General features: G+C 54.0%; 1 protein-coding gene and 1 long non-coding RNA gene across 8 annotated transcripts in view; one reads left to right on the forward strand and one right to left on the reverse strand.

Annotated features, from left to right (window-relative positions):
- CUX1 (cut like homeobox 1) overlaps positions 1 to 27,662 on the reverse strand; it is a 353,721-nt gene that overhangs the window by 66,631 nt on the left and 259,428 nt on the right. For 2 of the 7 annotated variants that reach the window (XM_069571104.1, XM_069571101.1), the window contains exons 11-18: positions 20,480 to 20,668; positions 11,043 to 11,101; positions 7,928 to 7,976; positions 7,112 to 7,208; positions 5,423 to 6,094; positions 4,242 to 4,307; positions 2,814 to 2,915; positions 561 to 1,396 (exon numbers count right to left, since the gene is read on the reverse strand). In XM_069571104.1, the coding sequence (XP_069427205.1) occupies positions 561 to 1,396; positions 2,814 to 2,915; positions 4,242 to 4,307; positions 5,423 to 6,094; positions 7,112 to 7,208; positions 7,928 to 7,976; positions 11,043 to 11,101; positions 20,480 to 20,668 (2,070 nt within the window). The remainder of the gene's footprint in view (positions 1 to 560; positions 1,397 to 2,813; positions 2,916 to 4,241; positions 4,308 to 5,422; positions 6,095 to 7,111; positions 7,209 to 7,927; positions 7,977 to 11,042; positions 11,102 to 20,479; positions 20,669 to 27,662) is intronic. The other 5 variants (XM_069571107.1, XM_069571103.1, XM_069571106.1 and 2 more) reach the window with 3 other exon arrangements.
- LOC138429497 (uncharacterized) lies at positions 2,854 to 9,076 on the forward strand. The gene is made up of 4 exons (XR_011252820.1): positions 2,854 to 3,007; positions 4,135 to 4,326; positions 7,444 to 7,650; positions 7,822 to 9,076. It is a non-coding gene; the product is annotated as an uncharacterized lncRNA (long non-coding RNA).

A 27,662-nucleotide genomic window follows, 5' to 3' on the forward strand; every position in this document is an offset into this window, starting at 1 on the left:
GCCCATGCCACCCCTAGCTGTGCACCCCTGGGCAAGCTGCTTTGCCCCTCTGGCTGGACAACACCCTAGCATCTTCTGACTGCTGTCTCTACCAAGTGCCTTTTGGCTCTCTGTGGGCTGGTCATCTCTCTCTCTGATCAGATCCTTTTTGGCCAAAACAGCCTACAGAGATGGTGCCTCTGGGCTCCGCTCAGCCACAGGGACAGGGCTTGACTTAGTCATCTGCTAGCTTGGGGCATGTGGTCAACTTCCCTGAGCCTCGGTTTCCTCATCTGCCAAATGGTGACTCTGCCACCCCCTCATATATGATGAGAGGTCTAAAGGGCCACAGAGGGTGAGAGGGCCTTGCTGGGAACCTGGCCTCCAGCGAGGCTGCAGCAAATGGAGCGTTCACTGGCCAGTCTCCTTGCAAGTTTGGGAGTAGACGAGCCACAGTTCTCTTTGGTTAATTAAGTGGGTGATGGCCACATCCTCCAGACAGATCCCTCCTGCTCCCCAGTCCTTATCAGTGAAAGGAAATGGGAAGACCTAGGCCGCTGAATGGAACCCCCACCTCGTACCTTCTCCCCGAAGATCCTCTGACAGATGCCGTTCTTGGCCAGCTTCTCCTTCACCTGCCGGGTGAGCTCGATGGTATCCACCTCTTGGTACATGTAGATCTCGTACTGCTCGGGGGTCAGCGGTGGGACTGAGGGCTTGGTGGGCTTCGACAGGGGCACGATGGGTGAGGAGGGCAGAGGGCTGTTCTGGGGCGTCTCACTGCGGCTGGCTCCGGTCAGGCTCAGCTCTGAGCTTTGGGAGTAGGGCGACTCTGCGCTGGGCCAGTCCTTCCAGTACTCGGAGGAGGAGGGGCCCTGGAGCTGGCTGCGCTCCGCCCGCGCCTGCCCGCCGCAGCTGCCTTTTTCTTTGCTGCTGCTGGCGTCTTCGGCCTTGGGGTCTTCCGGCGGAGCGCTGCTCTTCCTATCCGGCTGGACGGCGCTCCACCAGTGATCCTTCCACACGCTGCCGCGGCCCAGCTCACTCTTCACGTGTCTCAGGACCCCCTGTGTGGCGGGGTCGGCCGCCCCCGGGAGGTCCGGCCCGGGCGCGTCCTGGGACTCCTTCTTCAGGGCTGGCGGGTTGGGCAGGGCAGGGGCGCTGGCGTCGGGAGCCGAGGGGGGCTTCTTCAGGGAGACAGCTAAAGGGGAGTAACTGGACACCGACGACATGGGAGAGGCGGGTATCAGCTTGGGGGTCAGGAGGGCGATGTCTGTCTGGGACGGCGGCGCGGGCTTTAAGGCGGGCTCGAGGGCGGCCTGCTGGGCCTCCATCTCCCGGCGGGCCTGCTGCAGGATGGAGCGGATGGCGTCGTCCGCGCTCCCGCCGCTGGATGCCGAGGAAGGCTGGGCCGGCTCTGCTGCGGAGCAAACGTGCAGATGAGACAGCGGCACCTCTCAGGGGGTAAGGGCTTTCCCACCCACGTCCTTCTCAGTTAACCCGCCATGGATTGCAGGTTACTCGGGACAACCTCACTGCGCTGTGATCTCAGCATTTCCCGCCTCGTGAAATGTGAACCGTTCATGCAACCGTTTAGCGATGAAGGGCTAAAGCTACTGCTCCATGGCCCCACCGACTGAATGGAGTTACAATCAGGAGTGTGATGGGGGGTGGGGATGGGGGGAGTGGAGGGTGTAACGTGTGCAAACGCTCTGAGACACACCATCCTGGCCTCTTTCCCAGATGACTTTATTTATTTGATTTATTATTATTATTATTTTTTGATGTGGGCTATTATTGTGCATCTTTTTTTAATTTGTTACAATATTATTTCTGCTTTATGTTTTGGTATTTTGGCCATGAGATGTATGCGATCTTAGTTCCCTGACCAGGGATTGATCCGGTACCCCTTGCATTGGAAGGCAAAGTCCCACTTATTGGACCGCCACGGAAGTCCCCTGGATGACTTTAAACTTAACATTCTTGTGTGCTATATTCCAAAATTCCACTGGTTCTGTCAGCTCAGATTCCCTTCTGGGTGGGTGACTCTGGGGTGGCCCCCAAGGGGAAGGGGAAGCGGAGGGCCGGGGCTGGGGTAGGGGGGCCAGTGGGCTGGCCCTAGCTCAGGAACCCAGGAGCGTGGCCAGGGGTGGTGGGCGCTCGATGTCACGCTGCCTGCTGCCAGGCCTGGTGGGGCCTCACACCATGGTCCCTGCTGGAAGGACTGGGCAGAGCAGGGGCTTCAGGGGCACAGGGCAGGTGTGTGTCTGTGCTGAACCTCAGGAGGAGAACTTGGCTGCTCGGTTTCCCCTCTAGCGGAAGCTCTGAGCTGAATCCACAGCCTGGTGCGCCTCTCAATCACTGCTCACCCAGAGAAAAAGCTGAAATGTTGGTGTTCCCTCCTCTTGGACAAGGCGGCTCACAGGGAGCTCTGAGGGCCGATTCCCGGGGCTGACTGACTACAGAGGTGGGGACACCTGTCCTTTAACACTTCCTGCTCCTTCCTGCTAACATTTGTTCTGTAAAGCAGTTGTTAAGAGTTTGTTTTTCACTAGTGTGTGGTCAAGTGTATACCAAATAACAGATTCCTGTGTTGTATTTAAGAAAGGGAATCTGATACAGATTACTTGCTCATTTAAGTCATGGATATTCTAGGCTAGGGCTAAGGAATGACCTAGAATGGTAAGCAAAACACATGTCACACAGACCTGCTCCCCGCTGTACTAAAGGCTTGAAAACACACATTCTATTTCTTTTTAAACTCAGTTAATTACTGCTGAACAGAACGCTCACGACGTAAGCGGGGAAGGCAGTGGTGGAAGTCCTGGACTCCGTACCGGTTTTCTGGACTTGCAGCTCCCTCTTGGCTTGTTCCAGGATGGACTTGATGGCTTCGTCAGACCCGGTCTCGGAGGCTCGGATCCGGGTGGTGATGTTACCTGCAGGGAGAAGCCACACCGATGACAACAAACCCACACCTGGAACAAAATGTAGTGCTGCACAAAGATAGCATTCTGAAAAATAGCTGCCGGTGAGTTGAGGCCGGCGACGACAAGGAGGCAGGCTGGCCTCCTGCTTACCTGTACCTGCTGTGCGGGTGACTTCACAGCAGGTACGGCGACCCTGGGCAGGAAGGGCTTCCTGCTGACTCCACCTGGTGTCAAACAGTGTTTGGCCTGTGGGACCAGCTCTGACACTATCCAAGCTGGGTATCACCCATGGGTTGGGAGCAGGGAGAGCAAATCATTTAATTCAGTGTGTGTGTGTGTGTGTGTGTGTGTATATAAAAATATATATAAATGAAGGATTAAAGGGCAAGGCTTTTTTTTTTTTTTTTGAGTCATTTAAAAGCAACTCCAGCAGTTGTTTTGGCTTGGGATATGTTCAAGGCCCTCCCTATACATGTCCTTGAGGCCAGAGAGAAAAAATGGGCAGAAGGGGCAAGGGGTTGGGGCTGATTCTCCCGCCATTGTTTGGATGTACAAAGGGAAGAGGCTTAAGGTAAAATTTTTGGGTCTCATCACATGAACAAGGAGAGGAGCCCGAGGACATGTCTACAGGGCAAGAACCCCGTCTTCTGGTCACACGGTGAGCAGCCACGTGACCAGATGCGCTGCAGCTACCATGGCCTGGGGGCCGGCCTCGGTGCTTCCTGGAAGCCGTCCATAGGTTTTAACTGGTCGATTCCTTACTAAGTATGAACTGCCACGTCAAACCATTTGAAGACAAGCCAACCACCGGCACAGAACCCCATTAAAGCTGCGGCTTCGAGGAGGGCGGTGGGGGCTGGCTCGCTGGGACCCATGGGTGAGAGAGCCGGCCACAACCTGTCTGATTGGTTGCACCCTCGATGGATTTCCGAGCTTGGGGAAGGGACAAGGAAGCAGCAGTATCTCATCTGACTCAGTCACCTGATTTTTTTCAGAGCAACAAAGGGTTATTCTTTCACCTGCTTCTGACAACACCGGGAGAGTTGTAGTTTGAATGTGAAGCGGCGGGGGGTGGGGGGGGTGTGATTTCCAGTTTGGGGCTAATTTTTAGCGGTGCTGCCCCCTCCTAGACTGGGTAGAGTGTGGGGCCATGGTGCGGGGAGGGAGGGGCCATGTGTACTTGAACCCGTGCTTTGTTTTATACTTACTAGCTCTGTTTTTCCATCAGGTTCCAGGCCAGAATCACACTGTACAGTTTGAACCCAAATACACAGCTAAGGGCATGCTGCTTCCTAGGTTACTAACTGCAAAGAAAAACACCTGCCTGCGACATACCTTCAGACCCATTTCTTCGTTTCGGTACTTCCTGAAAGAGTCTGTTCAGGCTCTGGCCTGGATTCTCTGTTGAAAAACAAGTGTGGTAAGAACAAAACAATCAGGGGGATGGTGGTGCTGACGATATGGGCTGCGTGACATGAAATCTGAGCCGCCTGTTGCTACAGAGAGGGCTCAGGGCTTCCTGTGCCGCTTGGGAGTCACTAGAAACTTCTGAGAGGCCCTTCCCTGGCTGACCGGCTTGCAGAGGCCATGGCTCTGCTGCCAGAGGGGATTGGACAGAACTGGGGGGCGGCCTGCGGCACCAGTGCCTGGAGGGTCAGATGGAGGGAGCTCTGCCGCCCAGCGAATCGCCCACCAGACCCGGAACAAAGCTCACATTAATCATCCAAAGACAGTCGATTCCAGTTAACATCGCCGTAAAAGGCTCAATGTCCTCCGTGCAAACGGACACTATTCGAAATGTCTCCCTTCTCTGAGCCTGTATTTCTGTCTGATAAGTTCCCTTTCTCTATCAGCGCTGACTTGGCAGAAGGATCTCCTATCGTTTGTTAAAGAGGGAAGGAGTTCCTGCAATTAGAGATGGGACAGGCTTTTTATCTTTTTATGGAGGGTTGGGGTACAAAGGGTGTTTTAATACTTTACTGTATTTTACTCGAGGCAGGTATGTTTGCTCATGATGCTGAACAGGTCACTAATGGGACTTCACACATGGGGAGTGCACTGATCACAGGCCACAGGCCTGTGTGCAGGGAGGAGCAAGGGGGCCCATGTGGTCGGCTCACCCTCCGTGGGGACCCAGCGCCATGTGAGGCCCGCCCTGGCCACTGCTGCTGCTCTAGGCTGGGGGGCACCCACGGGCCCCTCCTCACCCGAGGCCAGCACCCAAGGCCGAAAGGACTGCTGTACACGAAACGCATCAGGACGTTGTGCGTTAATTCTCTCCGACCCAGTATGTGGTGCTGCAACAGCGAGTCCACCTCGTGTGAGGTACGGAGTGAGTTTCAGAGGCTGGACCCTCCGAGTCTAAGGGCTCGTGCCCGTGGGCCCTGAGCTCTGGAAGTGGCAGGACTGTGAGCTGTACCTGATGTGAGGCACACATGTATCATCACACATGCACACGTGCACACACATAGCTCTGTGCCAGGCTCACATGTGGGTGCCGACCCCGAGTCGCTCACCTCTTTGTCTGCCTTGGATGCTGCGAAGAGCCAGGATGTTCTGCTCGTCTGAGAGGAACTGCTTCATCTTGTGAAACGGCTCCTTGCCGCGCACTGTCAGTTTGTTCCACGGCTTGGGCCGGGCCAGGATCTCGCTCACGGACCCCTGAGACAGTCCCAAGACGTAGTGTCCGAAAATGCGCTGTCCGATATTGTGCTTGATCAGCTGCTCTTTCACCTGCCGGGCGATTTCTGCAGTGTCTATCTCCTCGCCCTCGGAGACGCTCCCAGCACTTTCTGACTGGCTGGGAGATGGGGCCATGCCATTTACATCTGGGCTTTGTTGTAATGGACTTTGGGAAGATATGGAGTTTGTGCTGTATGGACCTGTTGAAAAAATCAGGCTTGTGCTTCCTGCTTCCTGCATGGCCTTGGAGTAGAAGGACTGCATTAGCTGTCGCTGGAGGAGAGAGTTTAGTGCAAATTTTCCCGTAGAAGCCAGGGGCAGGCTGGGGCTTGCCAGGGATGAGCTGAAAAAGTCTTGCGTTAACCCCGCTGGTGAGAACTGGTGTGTACCATTAGTATTGGAAGCCTGCTCCCCCGTGTTGCGGGGCAACTGAGAAGGAGGGGAGGCCGGCAAAGGTCCAGGACGCCGACTCTCAGGCTGGTCTTTCCCTTTTCTCCTGGCTGACCCTACAAGGAAGGGCAAACATAATGCATTATGGGGGATTCCAAAGGGAAAAAAAACCAAGACCAAGATGCAAAGTTTGCCCCACAAAAGGGAAAAAAAAAAGTGCATTTTTTTTTTTAAAACAAGGGCCAATGAGGTGTGTTGGTTTGTTTTTCGATTGAATTTGTAAATTAGCCAAACGAGGCCCCCTGGAACAAGCAACATGCATTTCATGTTTGCACCTTTCTTGTATGTTGCAGCCTGGAGAATTTCCCCTTGACAGAGATTCAAACCCCTAACGTGACAAGGAGCCGGTACCACACACAGTGAAGAGTCGGCAGGTCGCGGGCCTCTCAGCGGGCCGCCAGCATTCGAGCTATTACCAGAAAGGGCCCCACCTGAGGAGCAGCAAACACTGACATTTTGGGACCAACGGATTCTCACACCACTTGCTCTGAGGCGAATGTACCGCACCGAGTCCACTCGATCGAAGGCACGCACATTTTTAAGAATGTAATATCATCGGAGCCCGAGACACTCTTAAACGCTTTACCAGCTGCCAAAACCTGAAGCCGTCAGTGACGCCACCACTTTGGGATGAGCAAAGAAAGGCTAAGGACGGGGGAGGCGTTCCCAAGGACAACCTGACAAAGGAAGAAAAGCTCCACTGAGCCGGGAAGGGCAGGGCCCAGCCCTGGAAGTAGCCCAGGAAACACCACAGGAGAGGCCGCACAACTCGGGAGAGACCAGAAAAGCCACAGAACGCGCGCGCGCCGGCGGGGGGCGCCCCTCGCAGCACGGCCCTGCCTACCCTCCGCAGACGCCCTGCGGCCACGCCTGGACCGTCTCTGCCAGGTGGGGGCGGAGGGAGGGGTGAAGAGGACGAGGAGGAAGACGGACACTCGTTAGTCAAGGCTCTCATTGCCCATCGCCCATCGCCCAGTGACGCCCGCCATGCATCAGCCCAGACTCACGGTTCGCCTTCCTCTTCCTCGACCCCCGGGTGGGGGCCGAGCGGCCGCGAGAACTTATCAACCTACCGCTCAGGTCGCTGTTGGAGATGCGCAGCGCGGCGTTCTCGGACTGCAGTGAGCGGTTCTTCTCCAGCAGCAGCACCTCCAGGGGCCTGGATGCGTCCTAGACAGGGCAGAGCTGTGCTCACCGCGGGGCCAGCTGCTACCTGGCTCCGTGGGCTGACAGACCCATGGCCCCTGCTCTGATCTGACCCGCCTCCAGCCTCCCAAGGATGCTCCATGCATGTGGAGGATGCGCAAGTCCCTTTCTGAAATAACCCATTTCGGTTGAAGGAAGTTTTCTCTTTCTAGGCTCACACAGCTTGCAGACAGCTAATTATTTTCTCTTCTGTCCCCAGATCTAAGCGTCTAGACCTCTGCTTCCTTTAGTAATGGAGGTCTAAAGGAAGACCTGCAAGGTGACCTGTTTTTGGTGCCAGCTGCCGAGAGCTGGCTGCCTTCTGGGCCTCAGGAATGGGGTGTCAGGTGGTGACTTAAGATTTTAATTGGCCACTGGGTCTCCGTGTGCCACTGCCATCTCGTTCCTCATCCGTGTGAGGCAGTAGGTAATAAAAATCCCTGAGTCAGTCCATGTGGGGCTGATCTGTAACACAAGCTGAGAGTGTTTGTACCCACTTTCTTAGTACCTGCCCGTGTTAAATTGCAAGTTCAGGTGAACTCAGTTAACCAGTTTGAAAAACATTGATTTTTCTCTTTTTGCCCCTTTTAACTTAAAGATAATTTGGTCTAACTTGGTGAAATGTTCCCGAGGAGAAACAACCTCGATGGTGAAACAGCGATGTGATGCTCGCACACGCAAAAAGCAAAAGGGAGACGGCATACCTGCGTCCCAGCTCCCTCAGCCGGCGCAAACTCCATGGACTTCAGGATGCTGTGGAGAGCAAGACGGAGCGTTACCCCTGCTCGGACCTGCGGTGGGCAGGGCTGGGGGGGTTCGCTCCAGGAACTGAGGAACTGACAACTTTAACAACTTCGCTGGCAGCCTTATCATCTGATAGTGGCTCTGGAATAACTATTCAACTAGCAGTTGGCCAGCGAAAGTTTCTTGCCCAGCATGTAAATCATTCCATATGGAATCACACCAGGTCTGTTCGGAGTATAATTTTAAAGTTAAGTTGAACACAGACATAACATGGCTGTAAGTGGAATGTATTTGTAAAGCTGAGAGGGGCTGAAAAAGCTCTAACAAGTCAGGAAGATAAACCTGTGCCCCCAGCGTTTGGCCAAGAGTGAGGTCCCATGACCAGATGGCTCACAGGCAGCAGGGGACTGTCCTGGTGCCTAGGATGGGGAAGGAGCCACCACAAAGGCGTGGGCGGCTAGGCTCATTTCTCCTTTGTCTTCCTTGTCACAGAAGCCACTGTGGTCATGGCCTGTTCCAACAAGCCTGAGAGCTGAGTGAGTTAGGGCACCCAGGACTGGTATTTGCAGAGTGAGGCACACGTGAAAATTCTTTCTCTGGGTCCATGTGGCCCCAAGGAGCCAGGGTGCTCCCCTCACGCTCAAGAAAGAGGGCAGCTTCCATCCCAGGCACTGGGTCACCTGTGCTCTCCCAGCCCTGACTCTAGCCTCGGCCCTTCTTTAAGCTCTGTGGCAGTGCCATCCGGGGAGCACTGTGTGGAAAAGTGCCCAGGGCCCCGGGGACCCCCTCTCTGCTACGGCTCCCAAGAGGTCCAATAAGGAGCCGACCGCCCTCGGTTTCCCTGCGGTTGTGTCTTCATAGTGGCTCCTGTCATGTAAACTAACAAAACAGGAACAAGGAGGAGCTCATAATTTTGTTTTACGATGAGCTACTGAGAATAATAAGAACCCTGGGCTGTGTTGCATCAGCTGCGAGGAGAGAGGCGAGCAGTCTGGACAAGCTTGTCTTTTCTTAGTGGCTGTCACACTGTTTGCAACTATATTCTTGTCTGTGAGCTTCTTTAGGATCATGTAAGAAAAGACTAAGTGCGTCTGAGTTTATGCTAAAAACTGTGTCTCTTCATTTATTCAACAAATTTACCGACAGCCTCTTATGTGCCTGGCCTGTGCAGAGTCAGAGCCACTCCTCGGCCTCAGGAGCCCTGCAGGTGCTTCTAACAGCACGAGCAGGAGAAAACCCAGGCAGGAGACGCATCTGTCTCAAGAGTTGTGAGGGTTTGAGAAGGGCTATAAAGGAGCAAGGTGCTTTCTAGACTCTGGGGTGGGGGGTGATGGTGGGGGAATCTCGGGGAGATGGCGGAGAGATGGGACAGAAAGGGACACCAGTGAATGTCTAGAGGGTGCTTGCGTCACCAGGAAGTGGGAAGCCAGGGACGTATTTTAACAGAAAAGTCACCTGAATGGGGCTCTCAGAGATGCCTGCGTTGTTGGGGGTGAGTGCTGCATGTGCAGAGGTAACATGAGGGCCGGCAGGAGTGTGTGGGGGCTCTGTTCTTGGAGGGGCTGAGAACCAGCGAGCGGCTGGGCAGGTAGAGCCGGGAGAGAGCAGAAGGGAGAGGCCTAGAAGCCTTGGCTCCTGGAAACGGAGGTGAGCTCGGAGGAGAAGGCGTGTGGGACGGGCCTCAGGCTGGGAAGGATGGGGGCCTAGAGAAGGTCTCCATGTCAGCTTTTCTGATTCCATACTGGGAGAGGGTGCACACAAGGAGAGGGCACACACAAGGAGAGGGCACACATGATTTCTTTTGAGGAGGGACAGGGATGGGGAGGTGGGCACAGAAGTGAAAAATATCCTCCCAAAGCTAGAAATGGGGTGGGGGAGGGGACAGAGCTTGAGGAGCTGGACGTGCAGAGAGCCGAGGGGCCGTTCAAGGAAGTGCGCAAAGGCTGTCTGCAACTTGAGGGTGAGGATGTTTGGGGAGAGAAGTGAGGGGAGCCCCGCCCCGCCGGGGTCACCCTGCCAGGGAGGCTACTGACACGGGGTCGAGAAGGTCAAAGAGGCCTTTCAGTGCGTTTTCCCCCCCAGCAAACTCAAGGGAACAAAATTAAGAATCCAAAGAACAGCATGGTGAGTAGGTGTTGGCTCATTTTTAAAACGAGAAATTAAAACTATCAGCAAGAGAGAAAAGGGCTGATGGATGAGCTGGAAGGCGAAGGAAGGAAGGGACCAGCGTGGCGGGGTCAGTCTGGAGTGATGGGGATAGGGGGGCAGAGGGGTGGGGTGGAGTGGTGGGGGCAGTGGGGAGAAGCCAAAACCAGAGGGAGTCACCTTGAGGCAAAGGCAGGAGCTGCCTCCATCAGACAGGGCACCAGGGGGTCTGCTGGGGGCAGGGGTGGTCAGGGCACAGCTGGGGGCAGAAGGGTGCCCCGAGTGTGTGGCAGGGCCCCCAGGGAAGCAGAGCTGGCCAACAGCAGGGGAGAGGACGCAGGCCTGCAGGCACTCCTCTGCAGTGTTTGGTAACCTGGCCATGGGGGTGGGGGCGGGAGAGGCCAGGTGAGACTCTTAGGTGAGGGCTCCGGGTGGGCCCAGGGCAGCTCGGGGAGTGGAGTCTGAGATGGCGGGAGGCTCGGGCTAGGCGGTGGGGCCTGGAGAGGGAACTTCTAGGCCTGAGAGTGTGGGCGTCAGCACTGAAGGAGGACACGCTTTCAGCCGCTGCGTCTCGGGTGGAGGTGTGGCCGGGGAGGTGTGCGCCCTCGGCTGGAAAAGGCTACCTTGCTCTGTTCTTCTGTTTTGGGAACTTGCAGCTAAAAATAAGCTCGTATTTTATATTTCCCATAAAGGCATATTGGTTCCATGCATGCTGACAGTTTCTATGCACAGAGTTTTATAAAGAGCCTGAGAATTCAGGCACAGGTCTGAGTACAGACACCTGCAATGTTGGGCAGCCCAGGACTCGGCCCAGTGCTGGGGGGTCAGCCAAGGACCTGGGGCTGTTCCCTCTCTGACACAGGCCTTCCTTAGCAAACGTCCCGATGAGCACTGGCTTGTGCAGGGCCGAGCTGGCATCTCCACACTTACTTTAGCTCTTTCTTCACCTCTTCGTAGTCAGCCTGTCCCTTGAGTTTTTCTTCCAGTTGCTGAAAACAGAGAGGGATTTTATTAGCGGTAGTGTCTGAAACAGGCTGATGGGCTGAATGTGGTGTCCCTCCCACCAAATTCAAAAGCTGAGACGCTAACCTCCAGTGTGATGATGGTGTTAGGAAGGTGGGACCTTGGGGAGGTGATGAGGTCGTGGAGGGGGGTGGTGGAATCAGGGCCTTAAAAGAGACCCCAGAGAGTGTCCTCACCGTTTCCGCCATGTGAGGTCACAGTGGGAAGATGCTGTCTGTGAACAGGGAAGGGAGCCCCCCAGACACCAAACATGCCACTGCCTTGACCTTGGACTTCCAGCCTCAGAATTGTGAGAAGTAAGTGTCTGCTGTTCACACCACCTGGTTTATGGTACCCGGTCACAGCAGGCCCAAGGCTAAGGCCCTTCGCTGACTGTGTCACCTGTGAAGCGTCTGGCATCCTGAGGGAGCCTAGATATGCACAGTGGAAGGTGACAACAGTGGAGTTGTCCCTATCCTTCCCTCGTGGGGCTGGAGTTGAGTGGGTGCATACACATACACACACACACACACACACACACACACACACACGGCAACCATGAGGTTGTAACAAAACTCAATGAAAATAGATGGAAAAGTTAAAAAAAATGCAGAACAGAACAAGGAAAAATCTGCTTTGTATGAAATCTCACAACATGGCAAACTGGGTGAAGAAATGCTGTCCTGGCGTTTTAAAAGCAGCATGTGGCTTTTCACAAACTAGGCGAGGTCAGCTGATGATAACGGTTAGTTGTCAACACCTCTGGTGGGACCCTACTGATAAGAGTCACAGCTCCTTTGTCACTGGGGTTGGTATCAGGTATCAGGGGAAATGTGTTTGCATTTCTGGATGGCTTCCCCCAGATTCCAGGGTTTTAGGAGGAGAGATGGTCCACTGGGTCAGGGGCTCTTTGGCAAGGCCCAGGGGCATGACCATAAGGTTCGTGGGTATGAGGATGCTCTGATGTGCTCCACTCAACTCTGTGAGCCCACGTAGCTGATTTCATCCAAAGGGCCTTCTCGCCAGGAAGAGCCTTTGGCATACAGTGGTGAGCCAGAGGGTGCTTCCTTCTACGAAGGTGCGTTTGGCCTAGTTTGTTCTTTACCCGCAACCTCATCCCCCTCTCTCCCAACCAAAGGAGCTTTTTGTGGCAAATAGGACAGCTTGACATGAAACACAAAGACTCAGCCAGCAGAGGGTCCTGGCCATTTAGCGTCTTTTCACCCAGCCTGGGCTGGGGTGAACAACTTCCATCCTTGAATCAATAGCCCCTTCCCATCTATAGGGCTTCCGGTTACCTTTCAGGCTCTGCTTAATCAGCCATGTTTATGATCACAGTTTAAAGCCAACTCAGAACATTCTAGAATTTAGGGAGAAGATTCCCACGTGGCCCACCAGCCTTTCGATGCTCACCTGAATCCCATGTGCCCCCATTTAGCCCATCTTTTCCTGCAGTCTTTGTGGGCCGTTTCTTGTGTTTGTATTTTCCATTGTGGAGAATTGCTTTGCCCTCATTCCTTTTTCAGACCTCTGGCCAACTTTCTCTATTATGATGGTTTCTCCTCACAATCAAACAGGAGGAAGCAGGCGCTCGTTTTCCAACAAAAGATGCTCAGAAGCTGCTCACGAAGGAGCGATTCTTTCATTCTCCTCCCTGTGGTCGAACAGCGGGGAAACCCTTCCTATTACAAGATTACCCAGTGCTGCTGGGACGCAAAGCACCTTCAGAGGATGAGACTCACTGCTGCTGGACGCAGGGCACATGTAAAATGTGGTCGAGTTCACAGAATAGGAGATGGATAGGAAGAAGGGTGGACACGGAGCTTTCAGACCGGGCATGGCCCGGAACCCGGAGTCAGTTCTGTCACTCACAAGCTGAGCCCTGTGGGCATGTCGATCAGTGGCTCATCCATGAGATGGGAGCAGCAATGACCTCTGAGGGTTGAGCAAAGGGGCGGGAGACAAGGAGCCAGTGCAGATGCTGGCACTGTGGGGCCTTTGCTGCCGGACCACTGTCGCTGCCAGATCTTGGTGTGGGGTCTGAGGGCATGTCTCCAGGTTCTCTCTGCAGACCTGGGACCGGCCCAGATCAGAAGGTTTTAGGACTGGAATCTGTTTGGTTGAATATGAGTTTTCACGGAGAACTAAGCAGTTTCCACGGAAATTTCTATTGTTTATCTGGAGGCAGAGTAGTCAGGAAGCACCCAGGACAGTGCTTGCAAACCTCGGTTGAGCAGACACCTGGATGGCAGCCTGGTGCTGCCTCAGGAGCTTTCCTGATGTAGACGAGCAGGGCGGGAGGCACAAGGTGGAGGCCCAACTCGGTGAGAAAAGCCCAAGCGCCCTCAGCTCTGTCCTTTGACCCCAGAATCTTTGCTGGGCGCTGGGAAAGTCTGGTTGCGGAGCATCCTGCCTGGATGGAAGCAGGCGCTCCAGGCTGTCCCTCCACTGCAGAGTCTTCTCCTGGACTTTGCTATGCTTGTTGCACTGTGGGCCAGATCCCAGGCCTGGCTCCACACCCCACACACCATCTTATTTAATTATCCCAATATGTCTGCAGAGCATCTGTCTGTCTGGCCAGAGAAAGGAAAAGAAAAACCAAAAAAACACATGGGTTCTGCACCGCAGGCCTTGGTGGGATGCTTGAAGCAAGTGCAGGAGGCAGTGAGGCGCTGGTGGGCTGGGGCCTGATAGACCCAAGCCAGGTCCTGGCTCTGCCACTGAGCAGGAGTGACCCTGGACAAGATGCTTAGCTTCTCTAAGCCTCGGTTTCTTCATCTATAAGATGGGGGTAATGGCACACACGGCACTGGGCTTCATGAGGACTAAATGGGACAGTTGTCACTTGGCACCTAGAGTGGGCTGGTTCTGGGACCTCAGAGGTACCAAGTCCGTAGACGCTCTAGTCCCTTACACAGAACAGAGTGGGGCACTCGGCCCTGCAAACCCCTGGATGTGGAACCTGCAGACAGAGCGCCACCATAATACTGAGTGCCTAGCGTGGTGCATGGCACACGGTACCACCCTCAGTAATGGTGGTGAGTTATGGCAGTTATTGCTTCTTTATCCCTGGGGTGATCCTGAATATGGGCTTCCCTGGTAGTTCAGCTGGTAAAGAATCTGCCTGCAACACAAAGAGACCCTGGATCGATTCCTGGGAAGTTCCCTTGGAGAAGGGATAGGTTACCCATTCCAGTATTCCTGGGCTTTCCTGGTGGCTCAGATGGTAAAGAACCTGCCTGCAGTGCAGGAGACCTGGGTTAGATCCCAGGGTTGGGAAGATCCCCTGGAGGAAGGCATGGCAATCCACTCTGGTATTCTTGCCTGGAGAATCCCATGGACAGAGGAGCCTGGCGGGCTGCAGCCCATGGGGTCACACAGAGTCAGACACGACTGAGTGACTGAGAACAGCGCAGCACATCCTGAATATGATTAGATGGTTTCTGAAGACACTCTGTAGGTCTCATGCCAGGGGCTCGGTCTGTGAGGTTCTCCACATCCCTGTCTGCCACCTCCCAGCGCCCCCATGCCCTGGGCAGATCCATGGAGGAGGACAGATGCCCGAGCAGCTCTGGCTGTTCAACACCAACGGCAAGAACGGCAGCCCTGCATCTCGTGCCATGAATGCAGAATCTGGGAAGTGGGTTGCCTTCCTGAGAAGTTGCTCGTGGGACAGAACAGGGAGGAAAGGTCTAACCTTATACAGAGCGGGGAGGAAAGGTCTAGTTCGGAGATGGGCTTCTAGCTCAGACCTAAATGGCTGAGTGGGAGCCTGGGTGATGGGCTTAGCCTGTCAGGCCTCACACTTCTCCTCTGGGGAAGGGGGCGGGTGAGAACATGGGTTTGCAAAGGACAGAGATGAGGAAATGTCAGATGCACAAGCGCAAGCTGCAAGGGACCCTCCAACAATGTCTTATAATATAGGTCATGTACGTTTAATACTATGGGGTTTCCCAGGTGGTGCTAGTGGTGAAGAACCACTGGCCAATGCAGGAGACCTGAGAGACGTGGGTTTGACCCCTGAGTCAGGAAGATTTCCAGGAGAAGGGAATGGCAACCCACTCCAGTATTCTTGCTTGGAGAACCCCATGGACAGAGGAGCCTAGCAGGCTGTAGTCCATAGGGTCGCAAAGAGTTGGACATAACTGAAGTGACTTAGCATGCATGAACTCATGTTTAATTCTACAGAGCTTAGAAGCTCTGGAGCTTTGGAGCTTAATGGCTCCAGAACTTCGGAGGAACTCATCAGCTGTTCCTTGAATTGCTAGAAGCATTATCTATATGAAGTTCTCAAAACCCTGGCTAAGACTCAAATAATGAGGTAATTTAATTTCAAATGCAAAGTATTTTTGTGTGCAGCAAATTAGGCACTAAATTTATAAAAGACATCTATCTTAGTCAAGTTATAACATGGGGCCTAGGGCTGCCAACTTAAGGGGTCTCTGGCACACAGACTAACGCAAAGACCCTCGAGAGGCCTGGTCCTCTGGGATACACGGCGAGGGATGAGGAGGCAACACCTCTTTGCCACGCAGCAGACGGGGCCAGAGAGGCGACTGCATTGCAGTTTACTGGTGGCTCCGTCTCTTCCCTCTGGGGTGATGGGAGCCAGGCTTCTGGCAGTGCTGTCTGAGGACCCACAGGTCAGGTTAGGGGCGTTGGTGTGTGACTCCTCACCCTGACATGGACCCCTGGGCAGAACCTAGTGGGTATGAGTGGGCTCCCTGGCCCAGGGCAGAGGTCCCAGGTTGATTCTGCTTCTGTGGGGGCTGGAACTAGGCAGCGTGCCCCTCCTTTTCACCTGAACGGTGACCCCACCACCCCACCCCAGGTCTCCACTGCTCCTTGGTGAAAGGTGGCAGTTAAGTAAATTTAGGGTCAGCTGATGCTGGGGAGGTGCTGGAGAGGACTAAATCAACAGTCATCCCTCAGTATAACTCCATCTTTCATCCCTGGGCAAGAAGCCCAGAGATGCCTGGGTGGGCGCTGCGCATGCTCTGCAAGGATGCTGGGGACGTGAGACCAAAGGCGGAAACCCCCCCTCCAGGCCAGGGGGTGGGGAGAGTGGCCATGACATTAGAGGCCTTGCTGCCGGCTGGAGAAGCGTGCTCCTCCTGGACAGAAAAGGGGGGGCCCTGTGTGGTAACCCCATCACAAGTCACCCCCAGCTTCCTTGAGCTGCAACCCCGGTGACTCAGCACAGAGGGAATGGGAGCCGACTCCTTATGGGTCCTGGCTGAATATTTCAGCCACCTGGACATTGCAAGGTCGGCTAAGTGGGCCACAAGCTGGGGACCGTCTGCAGGTGAATATCAAGAGTCACTCATCCAGTGACCTAGGGCACCTGTGTCTAAGAGGATTCACCGTAGAGTCCCGCAATTAGCTCTGAAAGCATTTCTAGTAATGCCCACCAGTCTACAGCGATTTACTTATGACCCCACTCCAGAGTTGGGCCTCGAGGCCTCTAGGACAAAGTCCCCCAGTTCCTCTCTCTGGGGCATTACAATGGCTGCGGCCCAGGCCCGGGGCCACGTTCGTCTCTCCTCCCCATGGAAGGCTCACTGCTTCCTCTCCTTCAATCTGAGCTCACGGTGCCTTCAAGATGCAGCCAGGACGAGGCTCAGGGAGGCTCGGCCCCCGGGCTCTCTGATGCTAGGGTGTCTGACCTTAGGAATCGCTCGTACCATCCAAGGCGAGTAGAGGACGTGGAGGGACATGTACAGGTCTCTCCTCTACAGCCACGGGCTGGATGGATCATTATCACACCCACCAGCCTGGGGAGCCTCAGTGGGACCTGGATGTTGGAGCTTCACACACTGGGCCAGTGATAAGATGCTGGTTAAAATGCGGTCAAGGGCAGCCCTGGTGCAGAGGAAACATGGCCGGAGAGGGAACTTATGTAACTAAAGAGGGAGTGTCCACAATTAAAGTTGCTGAATGAGTGCAGAGAAGTAGCTGTCGGTCTTTTTTTGTCCTCACCCCGAAGGGGACAGTGGCTCAAAAGGACCCAACAGAACCTTGGGAGGTGGTGTGAGCGGTGTGGACGGTTGGGGAGGCTTGTGTGGTTTGGAAAAAGGTCCTCATGTGATTCTAACACATGGGTCCATGCATCCAGTGAGAACTGCTGATCTTTAAGGCATCTGTAGAAAATATTATTTCTTTCTAGGGGAGACTGGCCTCAGTGAGTCTTTCTTACAGACACCTGTTTTAAATTGGAGCTATCGGTAGCTGTGTTTCCTGGGCTACTGAAGGGTTCCAACAGAAGACCCCAGAGCGTTGTTACCAGAGACAGCAGCCTCATGATGGCGGTCAGGTTATCTCATTGATTACAAGTACAGAATGATCCCTGACAAGTGGGATGGAGACGAAGCACTTGTCAGACCAGACAGGAAGAAACGTCTCCCGCTTCTGAGTCTGTTTCGATGTCTGAAGGTTGGAGGAGGCACCACTGCATTTGGATAGCGCTGGTGACCTTGGCTTGAAAAAGCAGAACGTGAGGAGAGAGACTGGTTGGTAGACATCCAACCAGCAATTTATCCTCATGACTATCAATCAGTTATGGAGGCAAAGGGAAGAAAGTATTCAGTCGAAAAGAGAGGGGGCGTGTCAGGGTGCTTGAGAAAGCAAACCGCTTAGTCCCCAGACAGGTTTCATTACACAGCACATGCACCCTCGGGTGTCCTGCTGGAGAAGACCCCAGCAAGCTCAATACATAACAGTCTCAAGGCTTGTCCACTGCACTTCTGCCCTTGCACATCACCATTCATCTCAGAAGTCGTGGTCAGTGTCCACGGTGAAACCCACGCACCACACCGAGAGGCTGAGAGACAGCGGGAGGCTGTGGTGCCCTCGGCCGGCCGTCCCAACCCGAGCCCCCAAAGCAGGTCAACACGGTCCAAGAAGGAAAGGCCGGAGGAGGAGTGGTGCTGGTAGTGGCAGGAGGGGGAGGAGGAAATGGGAAGTCAGGGGAGGCTCCTGGCTGCTTCCAGTGGCCACCACGGCTGGCCCCAGACCCCTGTCACTAAAGCATCGGGTCGGTTTGACAGGTCTCATTCATAAAATAGTTTCCTAATAATTGTTTTGCTGCTTAGTTTAGATTGGAGACTATAAATTGCACACGTTAGGAAAGAAAAAAAAGCCCAGGGAAGTATCTCATTCAATTAACCTTATTCCTCTGGGTGAGCAAGGCAGACGCACTCGTTTGGGGAAGGCAGGCGCCTTCCGCGAGTGGGTCTGATATCAGGGAGAGCTTTGCTCCTGGCGACTAGGGGTTAAGATAATTAAAATCAGAGAAGTCTTGTTACTAGAGGATATGTTTTGATTATTAGATCAGATGAAGATAGGGGAGTAATAATTTTGGAAGAAGTATCGCCGAATTGTTTCATTAACTGCACAGTATTAAAGAATTCCCCCAAGATACGGGTAAAGAACATTAATTTGTGAAACTGCGTTTCATTTTTGGTGCAGGCAAACATTAAAACCTCAACTCATTCGGAAGAAATTGCTCTGTAATAAAACGGTAGGGTCTACAGCTCTCATGTAGTCAAACGCGTCACAGACTTGAGTCGTGCCCTTTGGCTGTTAACAAAGGAGGGAAGGAGAGTTAGCTGATAGCTGTGCCTCTGCTGGGGTCAGAAACGGCTGTTTGCACGAGAGAGTGACACTGACTCTGGAAATAAAAAGTGGGCACTGTTATCGCTGTGCAAGCTGATGAGAGGACACGCAACACCAGTGAGTGGAATGCCCCGGTTGGGGCTCCCCGGCCTCAACCATCTCCCCGTCCTTGGAGGGGCCTGGGCTCTGGGAAGTTTCTCAGGCGGTGGATGAGAAACCCAAAGAGGCAGAGAAGGGTCTAGTGAGGGTGAACCGTGGCTGCCCTGGTGCCAGCAAGGTCATGCTAGCGAGCTGCCAAGAGGACAGACTTGCTGGGGACTAAGTGCTGCCTCAGAAAAATGGTCATGAGTTGAGAAGGAAAAAAAAAAAAAATCTCAACTTAGAAAATATCAAAATGGGGCCTAACCACATTCTATAATTACTTTACATAAGAGGAAGTTTTCCTGACTCTTTTTCACAATTAACTATGATCCACTTTCTTTTGTGCACAGGGACTATAATTGGCCGTCAGTCGCTTATCCATTCATGCCCGTCACGAATGGGCGCTGAGTGGAGGTGGGGGTGCCTAGCAGGCGGACGGGGCGGGTGGGGGGACGGCAGAGATCGTGCCTGTGCCCTCACCGGTCCTGTGTCTTCATCGTCAAATAAGATCCCACTGAGGAGTCCTTGCTGGCTCTGAGGTGTGAGTCTAGGGTGCCAGGACCACCTCCAAATTATGCTAACTTCAACAGATTGGACATACCTTAAATAAGTATAATTTAAAAAATACAATGTAGAAGGTTCTGGGTTCTGAATTTGGGACACATATGTATGAGATGCCCCAAGAGGATGTAGTTTTTGGCTAGACAGCTGAGGACTGCAGGTGGGCGATCAAGGGCCAATCGTGGGGGCTCTGGGCCCTGGCTTCTGGCACAGGCCGGAGGGTCAGAAAACAGCCCTGTAGGTCGGGAGCAGGGCCCCGAGGGCTTGGTGGTGACTTGCCGGCAGCGAACCCTTGGCGTTCTTTTCGTTTGGGTACAGGGAGGGCTGGGTCCCAGCGGGCTGGGTCCTCTTGGGGCAGCCTCCTCTAGGAGCCAGGGGAGGCCGGCAGAGCTGGACTACTATGTCAGCTGCACCCTGACGGCACTCTGGCCCAGGCCAGTGAGCTCACAGCCTCAGGTCCAGCACAAACAGCCTCTGAGTCCTTGGAGGACAAGGAGGTGCTGTGGGGGGGCGGGCCCCCAGGATGGGGGTTTCTACCATGGGCTGCATGAGAGGTTGGCTGACTGGCAGGGACGTGCCACCCGGGTCAAAGCCCGTCCTGCCTCGCTGCCTTGGGCTTTAGGATTCTGCTTCCGGCCACCTCACAGGGGTCAAGGCTGCCTTGCCTACTGTCAGTCAGGACATGGAGTCCTCCAAACAAGAGCCTCATGGAACTTCTGAGAGGAGGCGAGTCCAGGGAAACCTCATGCCTCCTTCTACTGTCCTCAGTGGAGGGAGACTCAGGCTGATGGCTGGAGCTTGACCGAGATAAAGGAGAAGGAACGTAACCATCATCGTTACAGACAACAACTATGAGATGGCTCTGAGGTGAGGCACCCTGCCATGCTCATTACACGGGGTGAAGTGTCCGTTGAAGAGCTCAGGGTACTGGTGGGGAGCCAGACACCCTGTGTCTCCCGGGACCGCGTGCGGAGGGAGGTCGTGTGTGCACGCGTGCGTGCCGCCCTCCTCGGCCCCCCGGCTCCCTCCCAGCCCTCTGGCGCCCTTACCTTGAGGGTGCTGTTCTTGGCGCTCAGCTGCTGCTCGAGCTGGGAGATCTGGCTGGCTGAGTTCTCGCGCAGCTTGCTGAGGTTGGCCTGGAGTCTCTGCACGTCCTCCACCAGCTGGGCAATCTCCCGCTCCTTGGCGGCCAACTCAGCTTCCAGGCTGGAGCGGGTCAGCACCTCTATGGCCTGCTCCTGCGGAGGACAAAGGGGATGACAAAACCGCTCCGGCTTTGGACGGGCGTGTGGGGCTTGTCGGCGGTGCCGGCGGCTGGCTGAGGCGAAAAGCAGGCGGCGGGAAGGATGTGGACGGTGACGCGGATGAGACAGCAGCACCTCGTGCCTCTGCTTGGACACGCCCTGCCCATCGCCCTGCCCTCACCACCTTCCCACCTGCCTGGGAGCTGCTGCCTGGATTTGTCTGTTCAACAACCATTTACTGAATACCCACCGTGTACCAGGCACACGGCAGAGGACAAAAGGACAGAAGTCCTGCCCCACGGGGCGGGGCAGGGTGGGCCTGAAGGTGAAAGTCGACCAGTTGTGTCCGACTCTTTGTGACGCCATGGACTATACAGTCCATGGAATTCTCCAGGCCAGAATACCGGAGTGGGTAGCCTTTCCCTTCTCCAGCGGATCTTCCCAACCCAGGAATCGAAGTGGGGTCTCCTGCATTGCAGGCAGATTCTTTACCAACTGAGCTATCAACATGCCTTAAATACGCTTATTAGCAGCATGGAGTGTGTCGGATGGTGATAAGTGCCATGAAAAAACTGAAGCAGGGACGGGGCGTTTGGGGTTAATATGTCAGGAGAAGCCTCATTGAGATGGTGACTTTTGAGCAAAGACCTGAAGGAGGTGATGGAAATGGCCCTGCTGATGATAGCTGGGGATGCCAGAGGGGAAGGTTCTGAGGATGGCTTCTGGAATGTTCCACAGAATTTGGATTTTTCTACCACAAGATGAGATTCAATATCCTTTTGCTTCATTACTGTATTATTTAGAAGCTGAGATATCATTTGACAAGTTGATTCTCAGAGCTGGCATTTTACAAAAAAGGTAAATGATGTGGAAGATGCATTATTTGGGGTTCTTTTGCTTACGAATTCTTTTGATAATTGCTGTTTTAAAAACCTTACTCCCCACTCCTCAAATTTGCTCATTTTAGAAAATATGCAAAACAGGGAGAAGATCTTTTTTAAAAGTCAAATCCATAACTCTGTTTCTCAAGTAGGAGAGCAGGACTTTTGTCAGCTTTTAAAAGTAACTGTAGCTCCTGAATAATTCTGGGAGCTTGTCTGCGGGGTGGAGCACTTCTGGGCATGCCTGATGGGGCGGGATGGGGCGGGCAGGATGGCTTGGTCCCTGTGACAGCAGAGACCCAGGGGTGGCTCAGACTGTGGTCTAGAATGCCACCATCCCCGCCACCACCCTGGCCCCTGGAAATGCACTGCTGCACACCATAGTCTGACCTAAACCGGGGCAGGAAACTGTGGCAGCTTCAGCCCCAGGTGGCAGGGATGGCCATGCCATCCCACATGTGACGTGCCTGTCACAGGGTTCTCACTTCTGGGGATAGCCGGTCACGAGGGAAATAATGTTACCTATCTCCCTCCCAGGAAACTAAGGCCTTTACCATGTAAGAATGTGAAGCTTTGTGGGCCGTGTCTCTGGTCTGCATGACGTTGTAAAGTAAGCCCTTCACTTCCTCTGACTTCTGGCAGATCTGCCCGTGGCCCTGGGGCCCCAGCGAGCATTCTCTCGCCAACTTATTAAAGAGGCACATGCTGTCCAGACCAGTTCTGTTCAGACTGTGCTCCACGGACTGGTGCCAATTCATAAACCATGGCCGGTACACAGTGAGACAAGCACAGAAATGGAGAATAAGCGTTTAGAAACTTTTTACAGCAATCTGATTTTGCTGTGACGTTTTTATTGTCTTTTGTAAAACAGCCTGCAACAGATTGGAAATTAGAAACAAAACAAAACAAATAAAAGCGTCCTTAACCACAGAGAATTTAGGAAGCTCTGCCCTTAGACAACATGGGCAGGAACCGAAGTCAGGAGCCAAGGGACTGCAGAGAGGTCCTCCCAGCAGCGAGGACAGCAGAGGGGCCTGCGGATGGAGGGAGGGTGTGGGTGGACGGGCGAGCCCGTGGGAAGAAGTGGGGCTCTGTCTCTGGGCATGGACGCCACAGGTGGGACAGGGTGGGAGAGGCAGGGAGCAGGGCGCAAGGAAGGGGTGACCGACGCTGAGAGGCCACCTCGAAGAGGACCAAGTCTCTTGGTACCTGAAAGTGACCATTTGGGAGGGTGGCCGGGGGCCTGGACTTAGCAGGGGGAGGCAATGACAGTGACACAGGGAGGCCGGCCACGTGGTGGGGGCAGGCTGTGCCATGGTGTCTAACTGAACTTATTTACCAGTCTTCCGGGGATGAGGAATGGCAGCCATAGAGACTGCGAAAGTGCTCTTAGGGAGGGAATCTGTAAGACAAACTGGAAAGTGATCTGGGGTTTTCAATTGGTGAGTGCAAGTCACCACATCAGGGACGAGGGGCTCAGAAGACATGTGTAAAAACAGCAGCTCTCAGTGTGGCCCTGGACCCAGGATGGGGGCAGGGGACAGGCTGTCCCAGGGGATGGCTGGCCACTCAGCTCCTGGGGCCCAGCCTGTCTTGGCCCACAAGTCGACCACGAGAATGTAGGCATGCCGGTTAACTCAGGAACAGCCACAGAGTGCTTATTCGTAACATAGCAAACATAATTCGTGTCTCACATAAACTAAGTGAGATGAGATGAGGTAATACACCCTAAAGCAATGGGACCTGGGAATTAGGATAGAAAACACCACCCTCCTCTGTACCTGAATGTGTTCACTCCCATCTCCACCACAAGGGCATCCTGTCGTCCCCTTGTGTAGACACAGTGGGAAATGGAGGGAGAGCTGGACAAGGGCCTGGGAGTAGACCAGGGGCTGCGGGTGGAGGAGAGGCCTACACCTGGGTGATGGAGGTGTGGCCTGCTGGTCTGTGGGCACCAGCTCAAAGGAGATGGTGGGACAGGGTTGGGGAGGCGTGGAAAACTACAGGAGGCTGGCATCTGGCAATTCAGTAATAATCAGTAATAACTGAGATTAATCAGTTGAGATTATTACTGAGAAACGTGGACTCAGGGGACCAGGACCACTGCCTCCCTCGTGTCTGTCTAGGCCTTGACTTAGCCACACCCAAATCCCTTGGTTGTTGTTTAATTGCTAATCGTGTTTGACTCTTTGTGACCTTATGGACTGTAGCCCATCAGGTTCTTTGGTTCATGGGATTCTCCAGACAAGAATACTGGACTGGGTTGCCATTTCTTTCTCCAGGCGATCTTCCTGACCCAGGGATTGAACCCTCATCTCCTGCACTGCAGGCAGATTCTTTACCACTAAGCCACCAGGAAAGCCCAAATCCCTTGGGGGCTTTAACAAACACATGAGGTCTAGCCCCTGCCCTGGCAGCTGTGGTTCAGGGGCCTGGGGTAGGGCCCAGGGACTCCCCAGTGACATGGATGGGGTCCAGGGTCAGGACCCTGGCTTGGACAAACCGTGGAAGGACAGAAACTGACTTCCCTCAGCCAGACAACAGGCCCCTGTGAGAACCAGCATGGGGTCCTGGGAGTCTGTCTTGGGGGACTTGCCCAGGCTCCAGGCTTCACATATAAGGGCCTGTGTCCCTCCAGGTGCTGGGACTTGGGGGTGCGCGTGTTTTTTCAAGGGGGAGAATGAATGCAGAAGCAGCAGTGGCTGAGGGAGCACCTGTTAAAGTCTGTCCCCTGGAACTGTTTGCCTGCCTGCCAACCTGCTTGTGTGGACTCTCGCAGGTCACATAAATCCTCCCACAGAGACCAGAACACCAAGACTGGACAGAAGAAGCCAGATAATGATCTCTGCTACCCTACAGCCATTTTCAGGTGAAATATGAAAAAGATACACCAGTGTTACTCAACATGCAGGAAACCTGACGTGCAGTGATGGTGGGCCGGGACCCCAGCCTGTGAGGCAAACGCTTGGAGTCTAGGCAGACCTCTCTGGGGAGGGCCGAGGGACCGGGAAGCTCAGTTTCCCTTCCTCCTCATCAACCTGCTATTCCTACCAATGCCAAGTGGCAATGTAGGTGGACTCCATCCAGTACGTTCACCTGATGGACAGGCATTTAGGTTGAAGACGGCCTGGTGTGGGGCATCAGAGCCCCGAACTAGTATTTTCCTGTAAATACTTGCCAAAAAGCCTGCATATCTCCTCTCTCCTTGAGTGCGCAAGAAGCCAGGTGGCTGGATGGAGGTGGAAGAAGGGGTGGACTTCAGAACAAGACAACCTTGGGCTCACATTCCAACTCAGTCATTTTCTAGCTGTGCGACCTTGGGCAGATGACTTAACTCTTCTGAGCCTGTTTCCTCACATACCAAATGAAGGCAACCAAACTGTCCTCTAACGACCGCGGCGTCGTGAGGCAGAAATGAGATGACCATTAGGAGTCCTGCACGGCCCCTCACGTGGGCGGAGCAGCGCTTTCTGGAATTGGCAATTCCACCAAGACCCCAGTGGCCCGGGATCTTTGGCTTTTGCTGGATCTATAGCCTCGACTGTTTCTCTGCTGGGTTCTGCCAGCCAAGCCTAACAGACTTTGTGCCGCTGGCCCGGTTTCCTATGTTTGCTCATTCGCTCCCCGACTGGCTGGGGCTGGAGCTGCCGCGCTACGTGGGAACGCACCCCCGAGAGGAGCCCTGGCAGGGTTGCTAGCGGGAGACTGAAGCAGTGCCATGTAAACACTGCACTTAGCCGATGATGAAGTGTTTAAGCACCCGAGGATCCACAACTTACTCTACCTGCACAAACACTCATTTCCTTCCGAAATGTTTTGGTTGTTATAGTCCAGGATGGTGCCAGAAACCCTCTCAATCGCAACTTGTAGCTCAGGGGCCCCGTGTGGACACAGGATGCATGGCCTTCTCTCAAGGACCCCAAGCGACCACAGAGGCCATGAGAAGCCGTGTAGACGCCATCCTCGACAGCTTCCTCCTGCCATGGCTGTGGGGCTGGGTCCCATCCAGGTGAACTTGGATGAGGGGACGTTTTGGACAAAATTAATACCGGAGTCCATTAAATACAAAGGCTGTGACAGTGCCTTAAATGGAAAACTTTTCTCTGTATCCTGAAATGCTTAAGTCACGTCTTAGTTAAATGTGAACTTAAAGAGAGAAAACAAAAATCTCGTCTTACAAGGGGTCCTCACACTAAAGCTTTGTTTTGGATCTGTTCCTGGGGAATAATTTTAAAGCTCTGGTCTGGGGCAGAGGTGGCCCCCGCTCAAGCCCTGGCTTGGACACTGGGGCCGAACATTCTGGGACGAGGGGTTTACGTCCAGGGAGCTTCCATTTCCTCATCTATATAAAGAAATGACAATGCCTGCTTCATGGCCTGGTGGTAGAGACGCTGTCAGAGTGATGTGCCACCTTATTACAGCAGGACGTCTCCCACCGGACCGTCCTCTCTCTGGGGAGGGCCTCACTCGTCCCTCTTGGCTCTCCCAGTATCCACTGCGGGTCCTGGCTCACAGCAAGGGCTCTCCAACTCTCTGTTAAGTAAAAGGACAAGGGCTTCCCTGGTGGTCCAGGGGCTAAGACTTTGCCTCCCAGTGCAGAGGGTGTGGGTTCAATCCCTGGTTGGGGACCTAAGATCCCACATGCCTTGTGGCCAAAACACCAAAACATAAAAACAACAGAAGCAGTGTTGTAACAAAGTCAATGAAAACTTTAAAACTAGTCCAAGTCAGAAAAGGAAAAAAAAAAAAAAAACAACAACACTTAAGAAAAAATAAATTAATAAAAGGACACCGACAAGCGTGATTCACCCATCATAGGCCGTCAAAGCTGAGGGGTCCTCAGGATCACTTCCTCCTTACTCTGCATGCCAGGAAACTCAGGCCTGGTAAGTGTTACCACCTGAGTTCACATTACTGGATGAGAACTAGTGATGCAGCTGGCTTGGAAACTGGGGCTCCTGGACCACAGCACTGATGCTGACCACAGAAGGCTCGCCACTCAGGTTGGCTGTCAGAGGACAGATTATGTGGCGGGACTGGCCTCACTCAGAGTAATTTCCAGAACCCTTGTGAAAACCCGTTTTACGGATGGTGCCAGTGAGACTCAGGGAGGTTAAGCCATTTGCCCCAAGTCGCACAGCAGATAAACTGCAGAGCTGGCGTTGGAACCCAGGGGTTTGGCTCCAGGGTCCGTGGTCATCGCACGGCACTGAAGAGTCTGGAATCCGACAGTTCAAAGCTGCCCTGATTGAGCTGGGAAAGTTCCAGCTAAAAGCAGTTTCCATTAATCTTAGGAAAATCAAGAGGCAGAGGACTGAGAGGTGTGTGCCTGGGAAATTCAGTCGCACACTGGGCAAGGTCGGGACTATCACACAAACTCAGAGTGGGTTGCTGCGTGATCACCTCCCCTGTTCCCCACCCGTACCCCCATGCTGCTGCTGCTAAGTCGCTTCAGTTGTGTCTGACTCTGTGTGACCCCATAGACGGCAGCCCACCAGGCTCCCCTGTCCCTGGGATTCTCCAGGCAAGAACACTGGAGTGGGTTGCCATTGCCTTCTCCAATGCATGAAAGTGAAAAGGGAAAGTGAAGTCACTCAGTTGTGTCCAACTCTTAGCGACCCCATGGACTGCAGCCCACCAGGCTCCTCCATCCATGAGATTTTCCAGGCAAGAGTACTGGAGTGGGGTGCCATTGCCTTCTCTGCCCACCCCCATCATGAAGCACTTTTCACTCTGGAAACACAAGTCCAGAAGAAGACCAAATGTCCAAGCTTCCTGTGCAGTGTTGCAGTGTTGTTAAGCCTTCAGCTTGGGAGCGCCACCCCCCGCAACCCACAACCAGCCTAACCAGGAAGATGCTCTCTGCGGACTCTCCACCGGGTGGCGTCACCCTGACCACGAGCACTGACGCACCACCAGTAAAGCTCCTCCTCTGACTCAAGCAGTTTCCACCCCCAGACTGCCACAAGAATACTCCATCGAGACAGCGGGACTATTTCAAATATTATCCCCGCCAAAGGGATGTTCTAAAGCCAGAGGAGAAAGTGGCCGTAACACAGAGGTGTGGATGCAGGGCGATAGAGTCCCCGCAGGGCTGGGCTACCCAC

Source organism: Ovis canadensis, chromosome 24 (assembly GCF_042477335.2).
Source record: "Ovis canadensis isolate MfBH-ARS-UI-01 breed Bighorn chromosome 24, ARS-UI_OviCan_v2, whole genome shotgun sequence".
Lineage (NCBI taxonomy): Eukaryota > Metazoa > Chordata > Mammalia > Artiodactyla > Bovidae > Ovis > Ovis canadensis.